The sequence below is a fragment of the Symsagittifera roscoffensis genome, chromosome 7 (genome assembly GCF_963678635.1).
Source record: "Symsagittifera roscoffensis chromosome 7, txSymRosc1.1, whole genome shotgun sequence".
NCBI classification, from domain to species: domain Eukaryota; kingdom Metazoa; phylum Xenacoelomorpha; order Acoela; family Convolutidae; genus Symsagittifera; species Symsagittifera roscoffensis.
In genome coordinates, this window is record NC_087068.1 from 6,447,035 (window position 1) to 6,464,705 (window position 17,671).

General features: G+C 33.0%; 1 protein-coding gene across 7 annotated transcripts in view; it reads right to left on the bottom strand.

Moving 5' to 3' along the window:
* Window positions 1-206: 206 nt before the first annotated feature.
* LOC134851555 (high-affinity choline transporter 1-like) overlaps window positions 207-17,671 on the bottom strand; it is a 69,697-nt gene continuing 52,232 nt past the window's right edge. For all 7 annotated transcript variants that reach the window (XM_063867686.1, XM_063867691.1, XM_063867692.1 and 4 more), the window contains 6 exons: window positions 4,682-4,828; window positions 3,899-4,056; window positions 3,319-3,447; window positions 2,637-2,793; window positions 1,805-2,028; window positions 207-1,033 (listed from right to left, as the gene is read on the bottom strand). In XM_063867686.1, the coding sequence (XP_063723756.1) occupies window positions 404-1,033; window positions 1,805-2,028; window positions 2,637-2,793; window positions 3,319-3,447; window positions 3,899-4,056; window positions 4,682-4,828 (1,445 nt within the window). In that variant the 3' untranslated portion in view covers window positions 207-403. The remainder of the gene's footprint in view (window positions 1,034-1,804; window positions 2,029-2,636; window positions 2,794-3,318; window positions 3,448-3,898; window positions 4,057-4,681; window positions 4,829-17,671) is intronic.

Consider the following 17,671-nt stretch of genomic DNA (forward strand, 5'->3'; position numbering starts at 1 on the left):
TCTGAATGCAGTTTAAGTTGAATAATCAAACTTTCGTTGCGCAATAAAATGCATATTTTACGTCGTAACGCATCATTGATGCGCTTTTTAATCAGAATCAATTTCGACTCATCTTTTTAAAGACTTTGACAACCGCCTGAAAAATGTTGAGGCTCGTATATATAAATTTTTTGCAAATGAAATAAATAAGAAAACTGCATGGTTTATACAAGGTTTTGGTAACAATAAGAAAACAAAAAATGAAATCTTCAACATACTTAAAAAAAACATTTATATCACTATGATTTTATATACAAAGTTACATCTAATCAATGATAGCATTTGAAGATCAACTAAAATAGATACGAGAAATGCAAATTTCGAATGCACAAAATATAGAAATCATTATCAAGAATTAGTTTGTTCAACAGATGCTTGATTGTAATTGTCTGTGTGACCTTGGCTCCCTATAAGTCGACGCTGTCGAATTTTGATTGGCTGAGGCCGAAAGCAGATTTCCTCCGACTGCGTTAGTATTTTCGCTGTCTCGTTGCTTGTTCGGATCCCGAGTCTCAGCTCCGCCCACGTGATCACCATGTGAAATGTCCATATTTGGTCTGGGATTGTAGCAGTAAAACACGTCGCAAGAGGGCGCCAGAAATTTCTTCTCGAATAGAAATTTTGACAAGTAGGAAACAATTGTGATGCTTAGAAGACTGAGAAGCATAGAGAAACTTCTGAAGGGAAAAAGTTGTTCACCGGTCGCGTGATCAAAATAGGGGTACTTGATTATAGTGGGAAACCCGAACACTTTGATGCCCCCCATTGCGCGGAAGAAGAAGCCTACACAATAGCCACTAAATGACCCATAGGAGTTAGACTGGGGAATGTAAATGACAGCGACTAGTTGGGGGAAAAGAATGACGTAGACGAAGTCGGAACACATGACCCAAAGGTCAAATATGGAGTCGATGCTGAGGGCAAAAATCATGGCCAGAATTCCGACTGAGAGAATTGACACTTTCAGAGCACGCTCCATTTCTTTCTCTTTCGCCTGAAAATCACCATCAGAGTAACTCATTGAAGTCACTTTATTTGAATTATCGAAAGGTCTGCATTGTAAGCTCGTGTCTTTTCTATTAGCCCCATCCCCAATTGTGTAATTTGATTTTTTGGTATAATTTGTTGGTCAAATTGAAATTATAATAAACTCAAAGCTACAATGTTGACTCAAATATTTACATATAAGAAGTAAAAGTATTAAAACAGCAAAGTTTGGTCATTTTTGATCTTTTAGTGACATTGTCAGAATTACTTTTAGGTCGAGGCAGATGCGGATTTAGGATTTTCTCGAGAGGGGGGGGGGATGGGTTTTCAACATAATATTTTGCGCATTTTGCAAAATTTTTGAAAAACAGGTCAAAAATTATGCTTTTTAGCTTTTTTGGGAAACTTTTTTTTGGCGCGCGCTCCTTTTAAACATAGTCGAATTCATCGAAGCCCAATGAGCCTAAAGAAAAACTTTTGTGTTGGACGGTCGAAAATGAATGTCATAAAAAAATACGGAAGGAGAATCCTTTAATTGGTGAGGGGTTCGAATCCCTGAGAAGGGGCGTATCTATTTGTATTCAAATGTGTCTGTTTTCAAATATGTTGTTTTCTATGTTTTTTTTCGCTCAAAATTGGATAATCGAATGAATTGCCACATTGAAGTCTTTTCAGCCATACAAAAATAAATTTTTCCGGTCTATGTGTATCTATTTTGTATAAATACTTCTATATGTCTATAGTTGAATAATATTTTTGCTTTGATTATTTTGATTACCTGGGGTCTGATGACTATTTTGTAGACGTTTCTGGTAAACATGGAGCTTGCGGAGAGGAGGGAACTGTCTGCAGATGACATCACAGCAGCCGACACCGCCCCCAGCCCCACCCAGCTCACTATTGAGGGGGTGCAGTGATTGATGATCAGGGGCAGGATGGTCTTACTCTGGCCTTTGGTCAGCGGACTGGAGTTGTTCTTGAAGTCTCCGAACTTGGACCAGTCTGGGCAAAATCCAGTAATAAGTTATAAAATTGGCCATTGGTTTTCAAATTGATTGACCTCGAAGTGGTTAAAAACAATTACTCGCAAGTTTTTTTCTTGAGTAGGGAATATTCGCTTGACGCGCATCTTTCTATCAAACTAATGTTCATTGGACTCGAAATCGTTTTTGGATTTGCTTGAGGTCAAAAAATTGAATTATTTTTCCAGGTTAAATATTCCAGCTGTAATGAAGCAAAATGAGCTTATTTGCTTGCTAAATCAGTCTACTAATTTCGTATTTTGAGTTTTGCCATTTCGACAACTTAAATTGAATAATTTTCTGAATTAATGAACGATTTTAGCAGTGCTCGTTGGTTAAGGGCGGAGCAACATTTATGATCCCAGAAAATAACAAAACTATTACAAAATGCACGCCGCAATGAATCGAGCGAAAAAAAAAACAATAATGCATGTCGTAATTGAGAAAATGACAAAGCGGTATATGAAACAAGCACAACAAGGGTTTGCCGTAACGAGTTGAACTGCTCATATTTCATTGTCGAGTTTGCCTTTTTAGTTGATGACTATATTTTTTGGTTAAAGTTGAGATAGAGATGATGATTGATACCTTTGACGGATGCCCCGATGCAGCCGATGATGGCGGCCGGGAGTGCCATGAATATGCACCCGATGGCAGCCAGCATAGACAACATCACCGCCCTCCTCGCACTCTTGGCCGACAACACCCTCTGGAAGTAGACTTGCCACGGGATGCCTCCGAATACCTACAGCACAGACAGAAAGAACAAATATAAAACTTTCAGCAGCTAAAACTATGAACAACTAAATCAGTAGCGTGCCGAAGGGGTGTTGTCTGCTACCGCCTCCCTCCAATTGGGGTTGCCAAATTTTCCAAAGCGTCACCCCTTTGGTATAATTTTACGAGATCCATTTTTGGCTGATCAACATCATAATTTTTCAAAGGCGTCTTTGGCTCCAATATAACTAAACTTGAGGAGGGAGCGCTCGCCAAAAAAAACGGAATTTTTCAGTCAAATATATTTTTAAAAGTGCTCTAAACGTCATTTTAGCTTGATTTTTCAAAAACTTGCCAGCGGCGCAGAAAATTTTTGACAAAATAGACTCCTTGTAGTATTTTCAGAGAATCGGAAAATCAAATTGATTCGCCTCAAAAAGTGGACAAAAATATTAATTTTTTTATGATGGACACTTTTGTTAAAATTAACTCAATTTGAGAAAACTGGATCACTACGTTCATTACTTTTAATCTTAGTTGGAAATATACTCACTAATAGTGCAAGGTAGTCCAGCCACAGTCCCAGTCTGGAGTTGTCCCCCCACTGGCCCATCCAGGAGGAGGATGTGTAGCTGAGGGGGGCCACATTCTCGTGCATGAGAGCAAACGGAACTACCAGCCACTAAAAAATCACAGTTATTTTGTCAATTTCCAATTTTTTTTCCAATTTTTGAAGTCAAAATCATGGTTTTGCTGGCTTATTTTTTCTCATTTGTTTCGTAAAATTGCTTTAGAATAACTAAATTGGCAGTCGGAACAATGAAGACCTGTTTATTTGACCACGGAGTGCAAAAGATTTTGGTAATCTGGCGTTATTTTTTCAAATAAAGTGAGATGAACAAATATTTAACATACTGAACACTCAAACTTAAGTAATTTTTGTTTTACATGTTTTATTTCAACCTAATATACTTGTGGTTTTGGTTATTTTTGTACCTTTACCCTATTACATCATAAATTCTTTTGCTCAATTTTTTTGCAGTGTTTTTTTTTAATTAAGCATTCAGAGGCTCAAATAAAATATTATTACCATAACTACCAAAGCGCCACCGCAACAGAAAATGTTTACTCACGAGTCCAATGAATATGAGCATGAGTTGTACTACATCAGTGTATGCGACAGAGTAGAGTCCCCCGAAGATGGTGTAGACAATGACGACACAGGCGGAGCTGATGATGCTCACACTGTTTGACAGATTCATCATCACTGTCACTGATGACCCCAGGGCAGCTGAAATACAATAGGAGGCTCTTTGGGTCTTTAATAATATGCTGCTGAAAACTTATCTGTTCATTTTTTTGAAAGTTTGATCATCATATTCGGCTTTGATTGAATTCCAGCGCCAAAAATTAAGGGCTTTTCTTCACAAAGAGATACCCAATCAACAATTTGCTAGTTTTGGGCCCTAAAGCAAAAAAGACGTAGCCTGCAATTTTTTACCAGTGCAATTTTTGTTCTCCGATTAATTTGAAAACTGTCAGCATAGCTAATTTGCACCATATCTGTTTTTCATACTTAACCTTGATTGCTAGTTGGTTGCTAATTTTTGAAAGGAACCCCATTCTTGATCGGCCCAAAAATTTTTCTTAAAGGCATTTAGCTCTAATATGCTCTAACTTTGAGCTGGTGAATGGGTTGAGTTGTTTTGTCGAAACATTGTTGGTCTAAGCCTTCGAAAAATAAAACCTGCTCCAAAAAAAGCATTCCTAAATAACTGGGGTGTTTTTCCTACGCTCGCCTCTTGTTAGTTTCAACATTTAAAAAATTCTTTTATGAAACAATTCACTTTTTCAATAAGCTGTAATTTATATTTAATATCAACTTTATAACTCTATATTCTACAATTAATTCGTACCTAAAATGGCAGCAGACCACAGTGTTTCGGCTAAGAGAGCTGGTAGGAATAAAAGCACACCCATTACATCGCCATATTTCTTCTGGAATGGATCTATCATAGTGATGAAGTTCTCTCCTCGCATAACGCTCGCGAAGCCTAATCCTCCTGGAAATAAAATGTTAAGGATTAAGAACATTAAAGCTAAAAATGGTGTTTTAACAATTATTTCTCTCAACTTTCTTGAATTTAGGCTAAACTGTTGATAGCCTCCTCGGTAAAGTTTAATCATATCGCTTGCTCAATTGTTTTCGCCATTCATAAATTTTCCTTTCTATTATTGCCCAAAATGCTATAAACAAATTAACGTTTTTCAGTTATTACATTAAAACTACCCGCATCCAAGTTTAGGCGTAAATAATCGATTATAACGGATTAGTATGATGATTTTTTGACAATTATAATCGATTATAATTAGCAAAATTAGGTCCTTAAGGGATTTATAATTGATTATAAGCGTGATATTTTTGAAGAGATTATAATCTCTTATAATCGATTATAATTGATAATTGTTCTTACTAAAAACCCTTATAATCAATTATAATCGATGATAATCGATTATAATCTCTTATTTTGCCGGAATTTTCCTATTTTCGAATTGTATCTTATGGGTTATTATTTTTGTGTCAATAAGAGAATCTCTAAAAGAGAGATCTCTTGAACACTTTGGTTCATCTGAACACAAAGTTTTACCACGGAACAAAAGTTTCACAGAGATCCTTTCATATGACTGGAAAGGTTCTCGCGGTAGATGAAAGATAATTTTTCCGAATCAATCATGTAATTAAATCAATTTGCTGATGTTTTGGTGTTTATAAAAGCTTAAAATATGCATCACAAAACAACTCTAATGGTGAAGAAATGGAAAAAAAACTTATAAATATAAATTAATTGGAAAATTTTGAAAAATTTTCTCTCATTTTTCATAGGAACCAACATCCACAAAAAGCATAAAATATAAGCAATTTAGATGCAACTTCGAAGACAAAAATGGACAAACAAAAGGGATTATAATCAATTATAATCGATTATAATGGATTTTTGTTCAAAACTAACGAAATAGAATTTTGAATAAAAATGATGGATTATAATCAATTATAATCGATTATAATTGTATCGAAAAATAGACGAATAAATAATTGATTATAATGGATTATAATTAATTATATTTGATTTGAAAAAAAGAGATTATAATCGATTATTAATTGATTAAAATCGATTGTTTCTCAATTTTAGTGAGACTGGTAGTAAAATCGTAATATAATCGATTGTTAACGCTTGAAACTGGATGCGGGTAAGTTTTCTTGCACCAGACTGTTTGATCAACTCTGACGGAGCATTTTGAATCGATTATCTAATGAGCAAAAATGACAATTGTCAGAAAACATTAGCCTTGATTTTTTATTCTGAGAACAGGTTTTATTTGTTTCTTTTTTTTTCACTCAAAAAATCACCAGAACGAAGTTCTTTTTTTTTAGATACCAAAAAAAAATCATCAAAATGAGGTTCTTTTTTTCAGGTACCACAAAAAATCATCATAAATAGGTTCTTTTTTTCAGGTACCACAAAAAATCACCAGAACGAAGTTCCTTTTTTTTTTAGGTACCACAAAAAATCATCAAAATGAGGTTCTTTTTTTCAGGTACCACAAAAAATTATCAGAAAGAGGTTCTTTTTTTCAGGTACCACAAAAAATTATCAAAAAGAAGTTCTTTTTTTTTCAGATACCACAAAAAACTATCATAAGAAGTTCTTTTTTCAGGTACCACAAAAAATCATCAGAGAGAGGTTCTTTTTTTCAGGTACCACAAAAAATCATTCGAAAAAGGTTCTTTTTTACAGGTACCACAATAAATCATCAAAAAGAGGTTCTTTTTTTCAGGTACCACAAAAAATCATCATAAAGGGGTTCTTTTTTCAAGTAACACAAAAAATCATCAGAAAGAGGTTTTTTTCAGGTACCACAAAAAATTATCAAAAAAAAGTTCTTTTTTTCAAGTATCACAAAAAATTATCATAGGAAGTTCTTTTTTCAGGTACCACAAAAAATCATCAGAAAGAGGTTCTTTTTTTTAGGTACCACAAAAAATCATCAGAGAGAGGTTCTTTTTTTCAGGTACCACAAAAAATCATTAGAAAAAGGTTCTTTTTTACAGGTACCACGATAAATCATCAAAAAGAGGTTCTTTTTTTTCAGGTACCACAAAAAATCATCATAAAGGGGTTCTTTTTACAAGTAACACAAAAAATCATCAGAAAGAGGTTTTTTTCAGGTACCATAAAAAATCATTAGAAAAATGTTCTTTTTTACAGGTACCACAATAAATCATTAAAAAGAGGTTCTTTTTTTCGGGTACAAAAAAAATCATCATAAAGGGGCTCTTTTTTCAAGTAACACAAAAAATCATCAGAAAGAGGTTTTTTTCAGGTACCACAAAAAATCATCAAGAAGAGGTTCTTTTTTTCAGGTACAACAAAAAATCATCATAAAGGGGTTCTTTTTTCAAGTAACACAAAAAATCATCAGAAAGAGGTTTTTTTCAGGTACCACAAAAAATCATTATTAGAAAAAGGTTCTTTTTTTACAGATACCACAATAAATCATCAAAAAGAGGTTTTTTTCAGGTACCACAAAAAATCATCAGAGAGAGGTTCTTTTTTTCAGGTACCACAAAAATCATCAGAAAGAGGTTCTTATTTTCAGGAACCACAAAAAATCATCAGAAAGAGGTTCTTTTTTTCAGGTACCACAAAAAATCATCAAAAAGAGTTTCTTTTTTTCAGGTACCACAAAAAATTATCAGAAAGAGGTTCTTTTTTTCAGGTACCACAAAAATAATCAGAAAAAAGCTTTTTTCAGGTACCACATAAAATCATCAGAAAGAGGTTTTTTCAGGTACCACAAAAAATCATCAAGAAGAGGTTCTTTTTTTCAGGTACCACAAAAATCATCAGAAAAAGGCTTTTTTCAGGTACCACATAAAATCATCAGAAAGAGGTTTTTCAGGTACCACAAAAAATCATCAAGAAGAGGTTCTTTTTTTCAGGTACCACAAAAAATCATCAGAGAGAGGTTCTTTTTTTCAGGTACCACAAAAATCATCAGAAAGAGGTTCTTTTTTTTCAGGTACCACGAAAATCATCAGAAAAAGTCTTTTTTCAGGTACCACATAAAATCATCAGAAAGAGGTTTTTTTTTCAGGTACCACAAAAAATCATCAGAAAAAATTGAGGGACATATCGTGTTAAAGCCAGTGCAGTCGTGACTCAAAACATCTTAGTAAAATTCAAAAAAATTCTTCAGTACAGAGATACACTGGATAAAAATGTTTGTTTTTCGGTCTATTTTTGAGCGAATAAAGCGAGCAAACAGTCCTATAACACAAATAATAAGACGTAGAAATTTAGTTATACTCCAGGAATATTAGTTTTTGAAAGTTCTTCTAGCGTCTTCTTGACAACAAAAAAATCCTAAAAACAACAAAAAAACTTGCAAAAAATTTGAAAGGAAAATACATTTTGAAATTTCAAAAAAAACTTCACGATCAATTTTTGAGAGAAGGTGTTGTCAAATATGCGTATTGTACTCTTAATAAATGTTTTTGAGCGACATCAGAAAGTTTCCATTTATTCATTAATTATAATTTTCTACCGCCACTTGAGAGCTTTTCAATCAAACAGTTGAGCAAAGTTTTTTTTTCTGTACTTCCTTCCGTGTCTGTCTTTAAACAGAAAAGACTCAGTAGCTGAGCATTGTCAAAGTAAAGATTTTTTTTTGTAAAGATACATATGTTGACCTTTTTTGTCACCTTTTCTAATAATTTTTAAAACTTATCTGTCCACGTGAACGCAAAAAAAGAGCAGATTTATAACAAAAGAAAAAGCACTAGTTTTTAGCAGCTAAATGAATCGAAAAATAATTTGATTGTCATCTATGTAACTATAAAAACTGTCAATTTTAGATGAACGACAAAGAAATTAACAACTGTAATGCGACAACACAGTTTTTTTGCTGTTCTGTATTCTATTCTAGCTTAGTTTCCATATTAATGATTTGATTTCAACAAACTTTGACTGATATGCAATAGTAGTTTTTTTGAAGAGAAATCGTAGTTTATATATTTTTGATACTTTTTTTGTAATTTGTCTTTTTCTTCATGATCTTTTAATTTAAAGTTGCCATGTTGGTTTCGAGAAAACAATTATACAGATTTGTTTTACTTGGTAAAAACTCTACGAACAGAAAAATGACTAACACAACATTTTATCAAAATTCTAATTGTTTAAAATTTGTTTATTTTTAGTTTGACTATCTTATCAAATCTTTAGCAGACAATTTCCGTCTCTAGCATTGTTTCATGAACAGTTATAGTCAAATAAAATAGTTTGTTTGCAGTAAATGATTTTATTAATCAACCTAAAACAGAAGAAGAGAGCAATTTTTAAAAGTTAATTTTAATTTATCTACATCAAAACATAAGAAATTTTTGAACATATTATGAAAATAGAAATTCCAAATTGTTTAATATTTGTCTTCTCTCTAGTTTGTTTAGTATTAAAATGTTTAGTTTGTGTTAATTTCTCAAAAACAATGGTTTCTAATCTGATACAATTAATTTGAGAAGGAAAATTTTGCATCCAGTTTTTTTGTTTTAATAACTAAATTCAATTAGCAGTTCAATATAAATTTTATGATTTGTGTGAAAGTAGAGTTGAGTTGTTTTTTTAAATGTCGGAAAATTGTGTAGCATAAGGATTACGGGTTAAACACCCAAAATTACTATCATTTGTTTTATCATGAGATTTCATAGATTTTCATCCATAGCTTTTATTTCTCTAAAGTTTTGAGTTTTCCATCGTTAATTCCGCTTAACCTATGGTTTTTTCAATTAAAAATTAAATTTGAGCTATCTGTTTTTGCATACTAAAAGCAAAAATTTTTCAAAGCAATTAAAAAAGCCAGAAAAAATAGGGTGTAAAGTCGAAATCAAAAATTGGGATATTGCGAAATCAAAAAACAAAAAAGTAATTTGAAATATAATTCAAATTCAGGAGAAGTCTGGTTATAGATTTTGTCATATTAGGAAATAGGTTATTTCATCATTAAGGAAAACATTGTAATGACAAAAATACAAAAACCTAAATTTTTTTCTGTAAAAATAGATAATCGCAATAAAATTAAATGACCTTCTTTCATGAGAGAAAAAAAAAATTGGATTATTTGGATTATTTACCGTAAAAACTGATTATCGCAAATAATCTTTGATCAAACAAGACTGCTCGTATATCAGGACGAAGCCCTGAATATTCCGACCCTTAATCTCTATCGAAAAGTTTTTGGGAAAAAGAAAATACTGAAAATTTATAAATTTTGGATGGTATTTCAAAAATCATGTGTAGAAATTTGAATCGTACGAAACTAATACGATCGATTAGCTAATAGCCTCAATTCAATTTGAACGATTTTATTGTGCAGGATAATTCGCTGCGCATGAATAATTTGCGTGCGGCTTTCAACATTATGAATAAAATGATCTAATCGCACATAAAGTAACCCAGAGCATGGCCAAATTGGCAAATTTCAAACTCTCAGAACTTTGCAAAAAATTATTGGAGGTGAAATATCTTTTTACAATTGATTTCAGGGAATTGATATCTTCAGTGGGATATAAAAAGTTTTGTTAAAAACTGTAAATCGCCCAATAAATTGACTGAATAAAAAAAAACCATACGAGTATAAATATTCCGTTTTCTTCGAAAATCGGAACAATTAGTTCATGGAGCAGACAATTCAAAAATGAAAGATCTGAAAACAATATTTTTAAATGCAAGACATCAGCGATTTAACAACTGAATGCTGGCCTAACTTTTAATCAAAATTTATCTATAACTTTTCGATTTTTTTTAAACTTAAGTTTTTCTCAAACTTTTGTCAATATTAACAGTGTCATGTAAAAAATACTCAATAAACTCATAAATACTTTAAAGCATGATTGTATATAAAGCAGCAAAAAGAAAAATTATCAAAATTTGTCTTTAAGAGTTTAAACTTTTTTGTATAGAGCATCAGATGAAACGGAATTTCAAAAAACGGCAGTATACACCAGCTTTTTTTTCAGAAATACGAATCTCTTCAAGTATTACTCTTTTTTTGCTACCTTCTGTCAAATTGCGACCCCTATATTGAACTAGTTTAGTGGTTAAGCATATGTAAAAATTGTACCTAGCAATGAATCTCCTTTTTCCATACAGGGATAGTTAAAGAGATCCTTATGAAGAGATGACAATACCCGCATTTAAGAAGTGAAAACAAATCGATTATAATGGATTTTCGTCGTCTAAAATGTTGTAAATATAATCGATTTCCATATTACGTTCAGACAACAAAGTTGGACTAAAAATGGATTTAAATCAATTTTTGTCGCCAAAACAAAATGCCTTGTAATTCATTTTAAATCCATTATAATGGATTTTATAATCAGTAGGAAATCACATTTAAATAGATTTTTTTCCACTTTATTTTGTTTTGCGCGTCGTGCAAAACTTTGCAAGAATTTCTGCATTTATCAAATGAGTTATGCAGAAACTTTGCAAAGCGAGTGTACGGCCTAATCCATTCCAAAACATAAACTCAAACTGCAAAAAGATTCCGTTAAGCTCTCCTCCTCCCCCCCAACGTTGCTCCCCTTCAACCCCAATAATGTTTGCTTCTTTGCTCCCGTCCCCACCACTAAAACCCCCACCTGAAAATATATGGCCATATAATGGGGTTTCCGCCCTACAATATGCCATAATCATCTTTCTTTCCCTCCATTATTTCCATAATCGCTCAGGAAAAATAAATAATGGCAATTATGGGGCTTTATTCGTTCCATAATTTTGAATGAAAAATCAAAACAAATTATTCAATTTTACTAAATACTCAAAACGAGTGGTGGCCAGTCAAAAAGCAGAATGGTCTAAGAGCAGAATAGGTCCAAGAGCAGAAAAATAGAAAAACGTGAACTTCTATAAGCTAACCGGTAAAATAATTATCAGAAATGTCAAAAATAGCAGAGCAACGAACATTTTATGCATAGTTTGAGCAATTAAATCAAGAATTTAAATAAAAACTTTTTTTATCAAAAACCTAAATGAAATTAGTCAATTCATGCATAACATAATCGTTTTCTTGGTATTTTTTGACGATTCTAATAATTGTTTTATCAATTAGCCCGTATAAACCAATATAAGTCAATATTTTTCGGTTTTTCTGCTCTTGGACCCATTCTGCACTTGCACCTTTCTGCTTATTGCTCCGCCTCCGAAACGAGTTTAGTATCCCAAAGCTCTTTTTTGAATTTTAAGAAAAGAGTAGCCTCAAGGTGATGTGGAGATATGCTTTACAAATTCGGTATGAACAAAGCAAAACCACGCTGGCTCAATGCGAACAATACAACAAGTGCTTGCTCGCTCACTATTTGTTTTACATTATGGGGTTACGTCATCCCTAATTTATGGCCATAATCGAAGGCAAATCCATACATAATGGACATACTTTTTGTCCTTTCCCTCCATTATTTATAGAAATAATGGGCCCCTACTTTTATTTTTGCGGAAGCCCTGCCCTCCCCACTAAATCCCCCGCCCTCTGAACATCCCCCCCCCGACTTGAACATCCCCCACCTGAACACCCCATCAGAACACCCCCTCCCACACCTGAACCCACCCCCCACTTGAACCCGTACGCTAGGGGGGTAATGTTGAGTAACATTAAAAAGTAACAAAAATATCAAAGTTAGTTAGAAAAATTGAACAAGACTGCTCGTATCAGGGTGCAGCCCTGAACGTTTCGACTGCCTTTTAAGGTTTTATGGAGCAGTAATAACATCAAAAAATTAAATGTAATAAAAATTGAATGAAATTTTCTTTTTCTAAAATTTGAAACTTTTTTTAAGAAAATCATCCCCCCATACGCCATATGAAGTACAAAAGATAGATTTCGCTCCTTGTAACAAATCAATTATGACAAATAGGCTTCTTTCAACCAATTTGGAACAATTTTAAGACGGATTAACTCTCCGCTTACGCATTAATAGCGCAAAATATATCGCGAGTTAATTGTCCCAAATTGGCGAAAATGGCAACCTTTAAACCCCCATAACTTTACGAAAAATGATCACAGGTAAAATATCTTTTCAAATTTGAGCTCAACACAACACTAGCGTTCAACACAACAAAAATCCCTCAAAAATGGCTAGTTAAGAAGTCGAAATTTGTCTGAAGAAAATAAAAACCCACCCCGAGCTCAAATATTCCGTTACTTTCGTATCGAAAGTCGGAACAACAAGAAACAAGTAACCAATTAACCAACTTTAGTTTAAAACGTAGAAAAGACTTTATGTGCGTTGAAATTCGCATCTCAGTAAAGTGAAAAAAAATCTATTATAATTTAGTTTCATTGTCAGTGTCCACAAAAAGTGAAAAAAAAATCGATTATAATGGATGAAAAAGGATTTTGCTGCCTCGAAAAGTAGTAATATTATAATCATTTTTAATTGATTATAATCGATTTGTTTTCACTTTTGTGGACAGTGACAAAAAAATTCAATTATAATTGATTTTTAATCATGGAACTCGAATGCGGGTACGAATGCTGACTTTTCATTTCGTTAAAATACAACTTATGCATCTATGCACATCTCTACGAATCTACAAACAAAAATTGCTTTACTTCTCTCAAATACAAAAACACATCGTTGCACAAATTTTCTAATTTACTAGCACAGTCTGTTCTATTTCTCAACAATACAAATTATACATCTATGCACAACTTTGTTTTTTTGACTATCATGGGACAAAAAATAATCGGGAACTGGTTTTTTTTCGGCTATCCGGGTATTCGACTCCGAGACACACCACCGTACATTTGCCTTTCTCCACAACGTTCTATCGCCCTTTTTCTAACGTCCATCTAACCTAACCGTAAGTATAGGTTTACGAATCAATTAGGCCGTACACATAGATCGTTTTGCAATACATGCATTACTTTTAAGCTAAAAGCAGAGTTTTAGAAAATTTACACGACACGAAACAAAAAAAATGGAAAAAACCACATTATTTGGCCTTAAATGTGTTATAGTAAGTTCTGAATTGGATAAACACAATGACTAAAATTGATTTATTTCAATCTGTATTCTGAGGGCGGCATGTCAATGGAATGTGTGGAGAACAATTTGACCCCAAAAGTAAAAAAAGACTGATTTTTTTCTCATAACTTAGATACGTGGAGTGATAGAAGGACGAATTATAGAACTCGTTTAACCAATCGAAATCGTAGAAAATCTTTTGCTTGCTGATTTTGTGTTGCTCTAAATTTTATGTTTTTTATCTGAGATACTCGCAGTTTTTTAGTGGGCCAATTTGATTTTTCGAAATCTTTTAAAACACCGTAGAGACCCTCTCTTGGCAAAGGTCTCTGAGCCGCAGGCTAGTTTTTAGAAAAAAACATAGAAATATAATTATTGTGCCTTTTTTGAAGCGTTTGATAAAAAATTGCAAATTATCGGCTCGCGCTGCCCTTCAAAATCAGTAAGTTTCGGCGATCGAGGCTCCCTCAGTTAAAAAGGACTTCGTGAAAAATTACGAAAAGAAGGACTATTGAATTCTAAGAAAGAAGAAGGTCAACTCCCACAGAGAGGTGTCTGTCAGCGTTTTTTCTTCTAAGCATCAACTTCGGATCAAGAAATTCAGCTAATTTTTTTTAGAAAGTTTTTGAAAACTGCTCCAGAATAAAAGGAAAAAAAAGTTTTTTTTTTCAACCAAGTCAATAGCTTTTTTTAGTTTTCTCTATGCATAAAGTGCTCCGGGCAATTCAAAGGAGTAATTTAAAACTCAAAAACGAGGTTTCAACAAAAACTTTCTGTTACTATGTTCTGTTGCTTTTTGAGATAAGATTTTTCAGTTTGGTAAATAAGCAGAACACTTCAAGTATGCCGTAGAGAGGAGAAAAACAATCAATTTATGTTTGTAGATAAGTAGTGCATAGATGTGCATTTTCATTTTTCTGAGAAATAGAGCACAATTTGTTATTAAGAGATTAGACTAGTTGTGCACAGATGCATATTTTGTATTTTTGTATAACTGAGAAAAGTAACAAACTTTGCTAGTAGATTAGAAGAGTTGGGCAGACGTTAGTATTTTGTATTTTGAGAGGTATGCATAGATGTGTATTTTGTTTTTTTGAGAAATAGAGCAAATTTCGATAATAGATTAAAACAGTTGTGCATAGATGTATAATTTGTATTGTTGAGAAATAGAACAGACTGTGCTAGTAAATTAGAAAATTTGTGCAACGATGTGTATTTGTATTTGAGAGAAGTAAAGCAATTTTTGTTTGTAGATTCGTAGAGATGTGCATAGATGCATAAGTTGTATTTTAACGAAATGAAAAGTCAGCATTCGTACCCGCATTCGAGTTCCATGATTAAAAATCAATTATAATTGAATTTCTTTGTCACTGTCCACAAAAGTGAAAACAAATCGATTATAATCAATTAAAAATGATTATAATATTACTACTTTTCGAGGCAGCAAAATCCTTTTTCATCCATTATAATCGATTTTTTTTTTTTTCACTTTTGTGGACACTGACAATGAAACTAAATTATAATAGTTTTTTTTTCACTTTTTTGAGATGCGAGTTTCAACGCACATAAAGTCTTTTCTACGTTTTAAACTAAAGTTGGTTAATTGGTTACTTGTTACTTGTTGCTCCGACTTTCGATACGAAAGTAACGGAATATTTGTGCTCGGGGTGGGTTTTTTTTTCTTCAGACAAATTTCGACTTTTTAACTAGCCATTTTGACGGAATTTTTTTATATCATTCAAAAGGTATTGTTGTCTTGAGCTTAAATGTGAAAAGATATTTTACCTGTGATCTTTTTTCGTAAAGTTATGAGGGTTTAAAGATTGCCATTTTGGCCATTTTGACCAATTTGGGACAATTAACGCGCGATATAATTCGCGCTATTAACGCGTAAGCGGAGATTTAATCCGTCTCATAAATCGTTCCAAATTGGTTCAACGAAGCTTATTTGCCATAATTGATTTGTTACAAGGAACGAAATCTCTCTTTTTGTACTTTATATGGCGTGTGGGAAGATCATTTTCATAAAAAATTTCAAATTTAGGAAAAAAAAATTTTCGTTTTATTTTATTTAATTCAATTTAATTTTTTAAATGTTATTACTGCTGCTCCATAAACCTTAAAGGCAGTCGGAACATTCAGGGCTTCGCCCTGATACGAGCAGTCTTCTTTTGTTCTTTACTATCCTTTGATCGTTCCGATAAAATTTTAACAATTTAAAGACTTGTCTCTGGAATCCAGGAACATGCAGACACAAAATTGTGCGCCTATCCAGTGCATAGTTTGGCCTCGTAATGTGAGCACAAAATTGTTTTCGGATTAATCTATTTAGTTGCGGCGCCGGTCTCGCAGTCGTGGCAAAAATTTGACTCTTCCGATAAAAGAATACAATCAATACACAAAAAACGCTTTTTTTCCAAAATGAGAAGAAGTTTTTATAAAAATTACCAACATTTAAGGATGGATTCTTCCAATAAACTCCCTTGTCCCAGAGTTAGGCACCTTGCGTCAGTTATTGAATTGGTGGTTATTATTTTTTTTCTACGCGGTCTGATTAAAAGCCGGCCGGTTCTTAGACTATGACCAAACACTCATATAACCGTGGCTTCACTTAATGCAATATAAACTCTACCGTTCTTCTAACTCGTACTTCTAGCTGATAAATTAACAACTAGCAATAAATTTTGCTCATACATTTAACTCTTGCGTCTTGCTCATGCTTCTAAATTTCATTCATCAACTACAAATCTACACAAAAAATAGTTTCATACTCAAATCATGATATCATGATTTTTTATTATAACCTTTGTCCATCTCTTTAACTAGTAACCTAGTAACAAATCGGGTACCTAGTAAAAAAAATATTATCTACAAAGAAACAAATCAGCGGTTAAGCAGAATAGAATTTTGTACCGAGCATCAAATCCCCCACCCCGCCCCACTTTTGCAAAAGTGGAGGATTAGTGAGAGAGATTCCTTCTGCTTAGAGGTAAGAAAAAAACACGATTTCAAATTTTCTATTCTATTCAAAAATCTTAGTTTTCTTATTAATATTATCCTTATTTAAATTTATATTTCAGAATCAAGACTTGTGAATTCCTGGAAGGCAAAAAAGTTACAAAAAACCCTGAAAGTTCCGCCTGCCCATTCATTGCTCTCTAATCCTGATAAGCAGGACGGTTGTTTAAAAATAAAAGAAAGACAGAGATTTTTTCCGGTATTCGCATTGTTTCACAACCTCAAATTTGTATACACTTAAATACTTCTATATTTCAATATTTTTATATGAACACTAGTTTGAACAAATTGATATATAACTTATAGCGACAGAAACTCTGTTGAACAAAAAAACGCTTTATTAAAATCGGCTACTAAAAGTATTTGAAACTAACCGAAACTAGACATTTTAATTCAAGTCTTAGATTCTAAGGATTCAGGGTTTAAAGTAAAATTTTTGCTATTAACTGACCCAAAAAGTAGTTGTTTACGACATGAGTAAATTACAGAAATTAAACGAATCTTAGCACGCGCTAACATCTTCCGCCCCCTGAAGGAACGAAAATGGGCACAAGTTCTTAGGTTGGTCGAGTGAACTCGCCGGTTGCCAATCTTACTACAGCGGATCGCGCTATGCCATCGTTGCCATAATTCAACGACTTGACTGGAGCAAACGGGTAAGGGTCTTTTGGACTATTGTATTCAATCCTCCAAACGAGGTCTCCAGTGTTTAATGTGACTCTGGAGTAAAAAAAAACATTTCGCTTGTCTGTTGAGTGTTGGTAGATACTCACGGAGCCAACAAGTCCAGATTTCTCGAAATCTA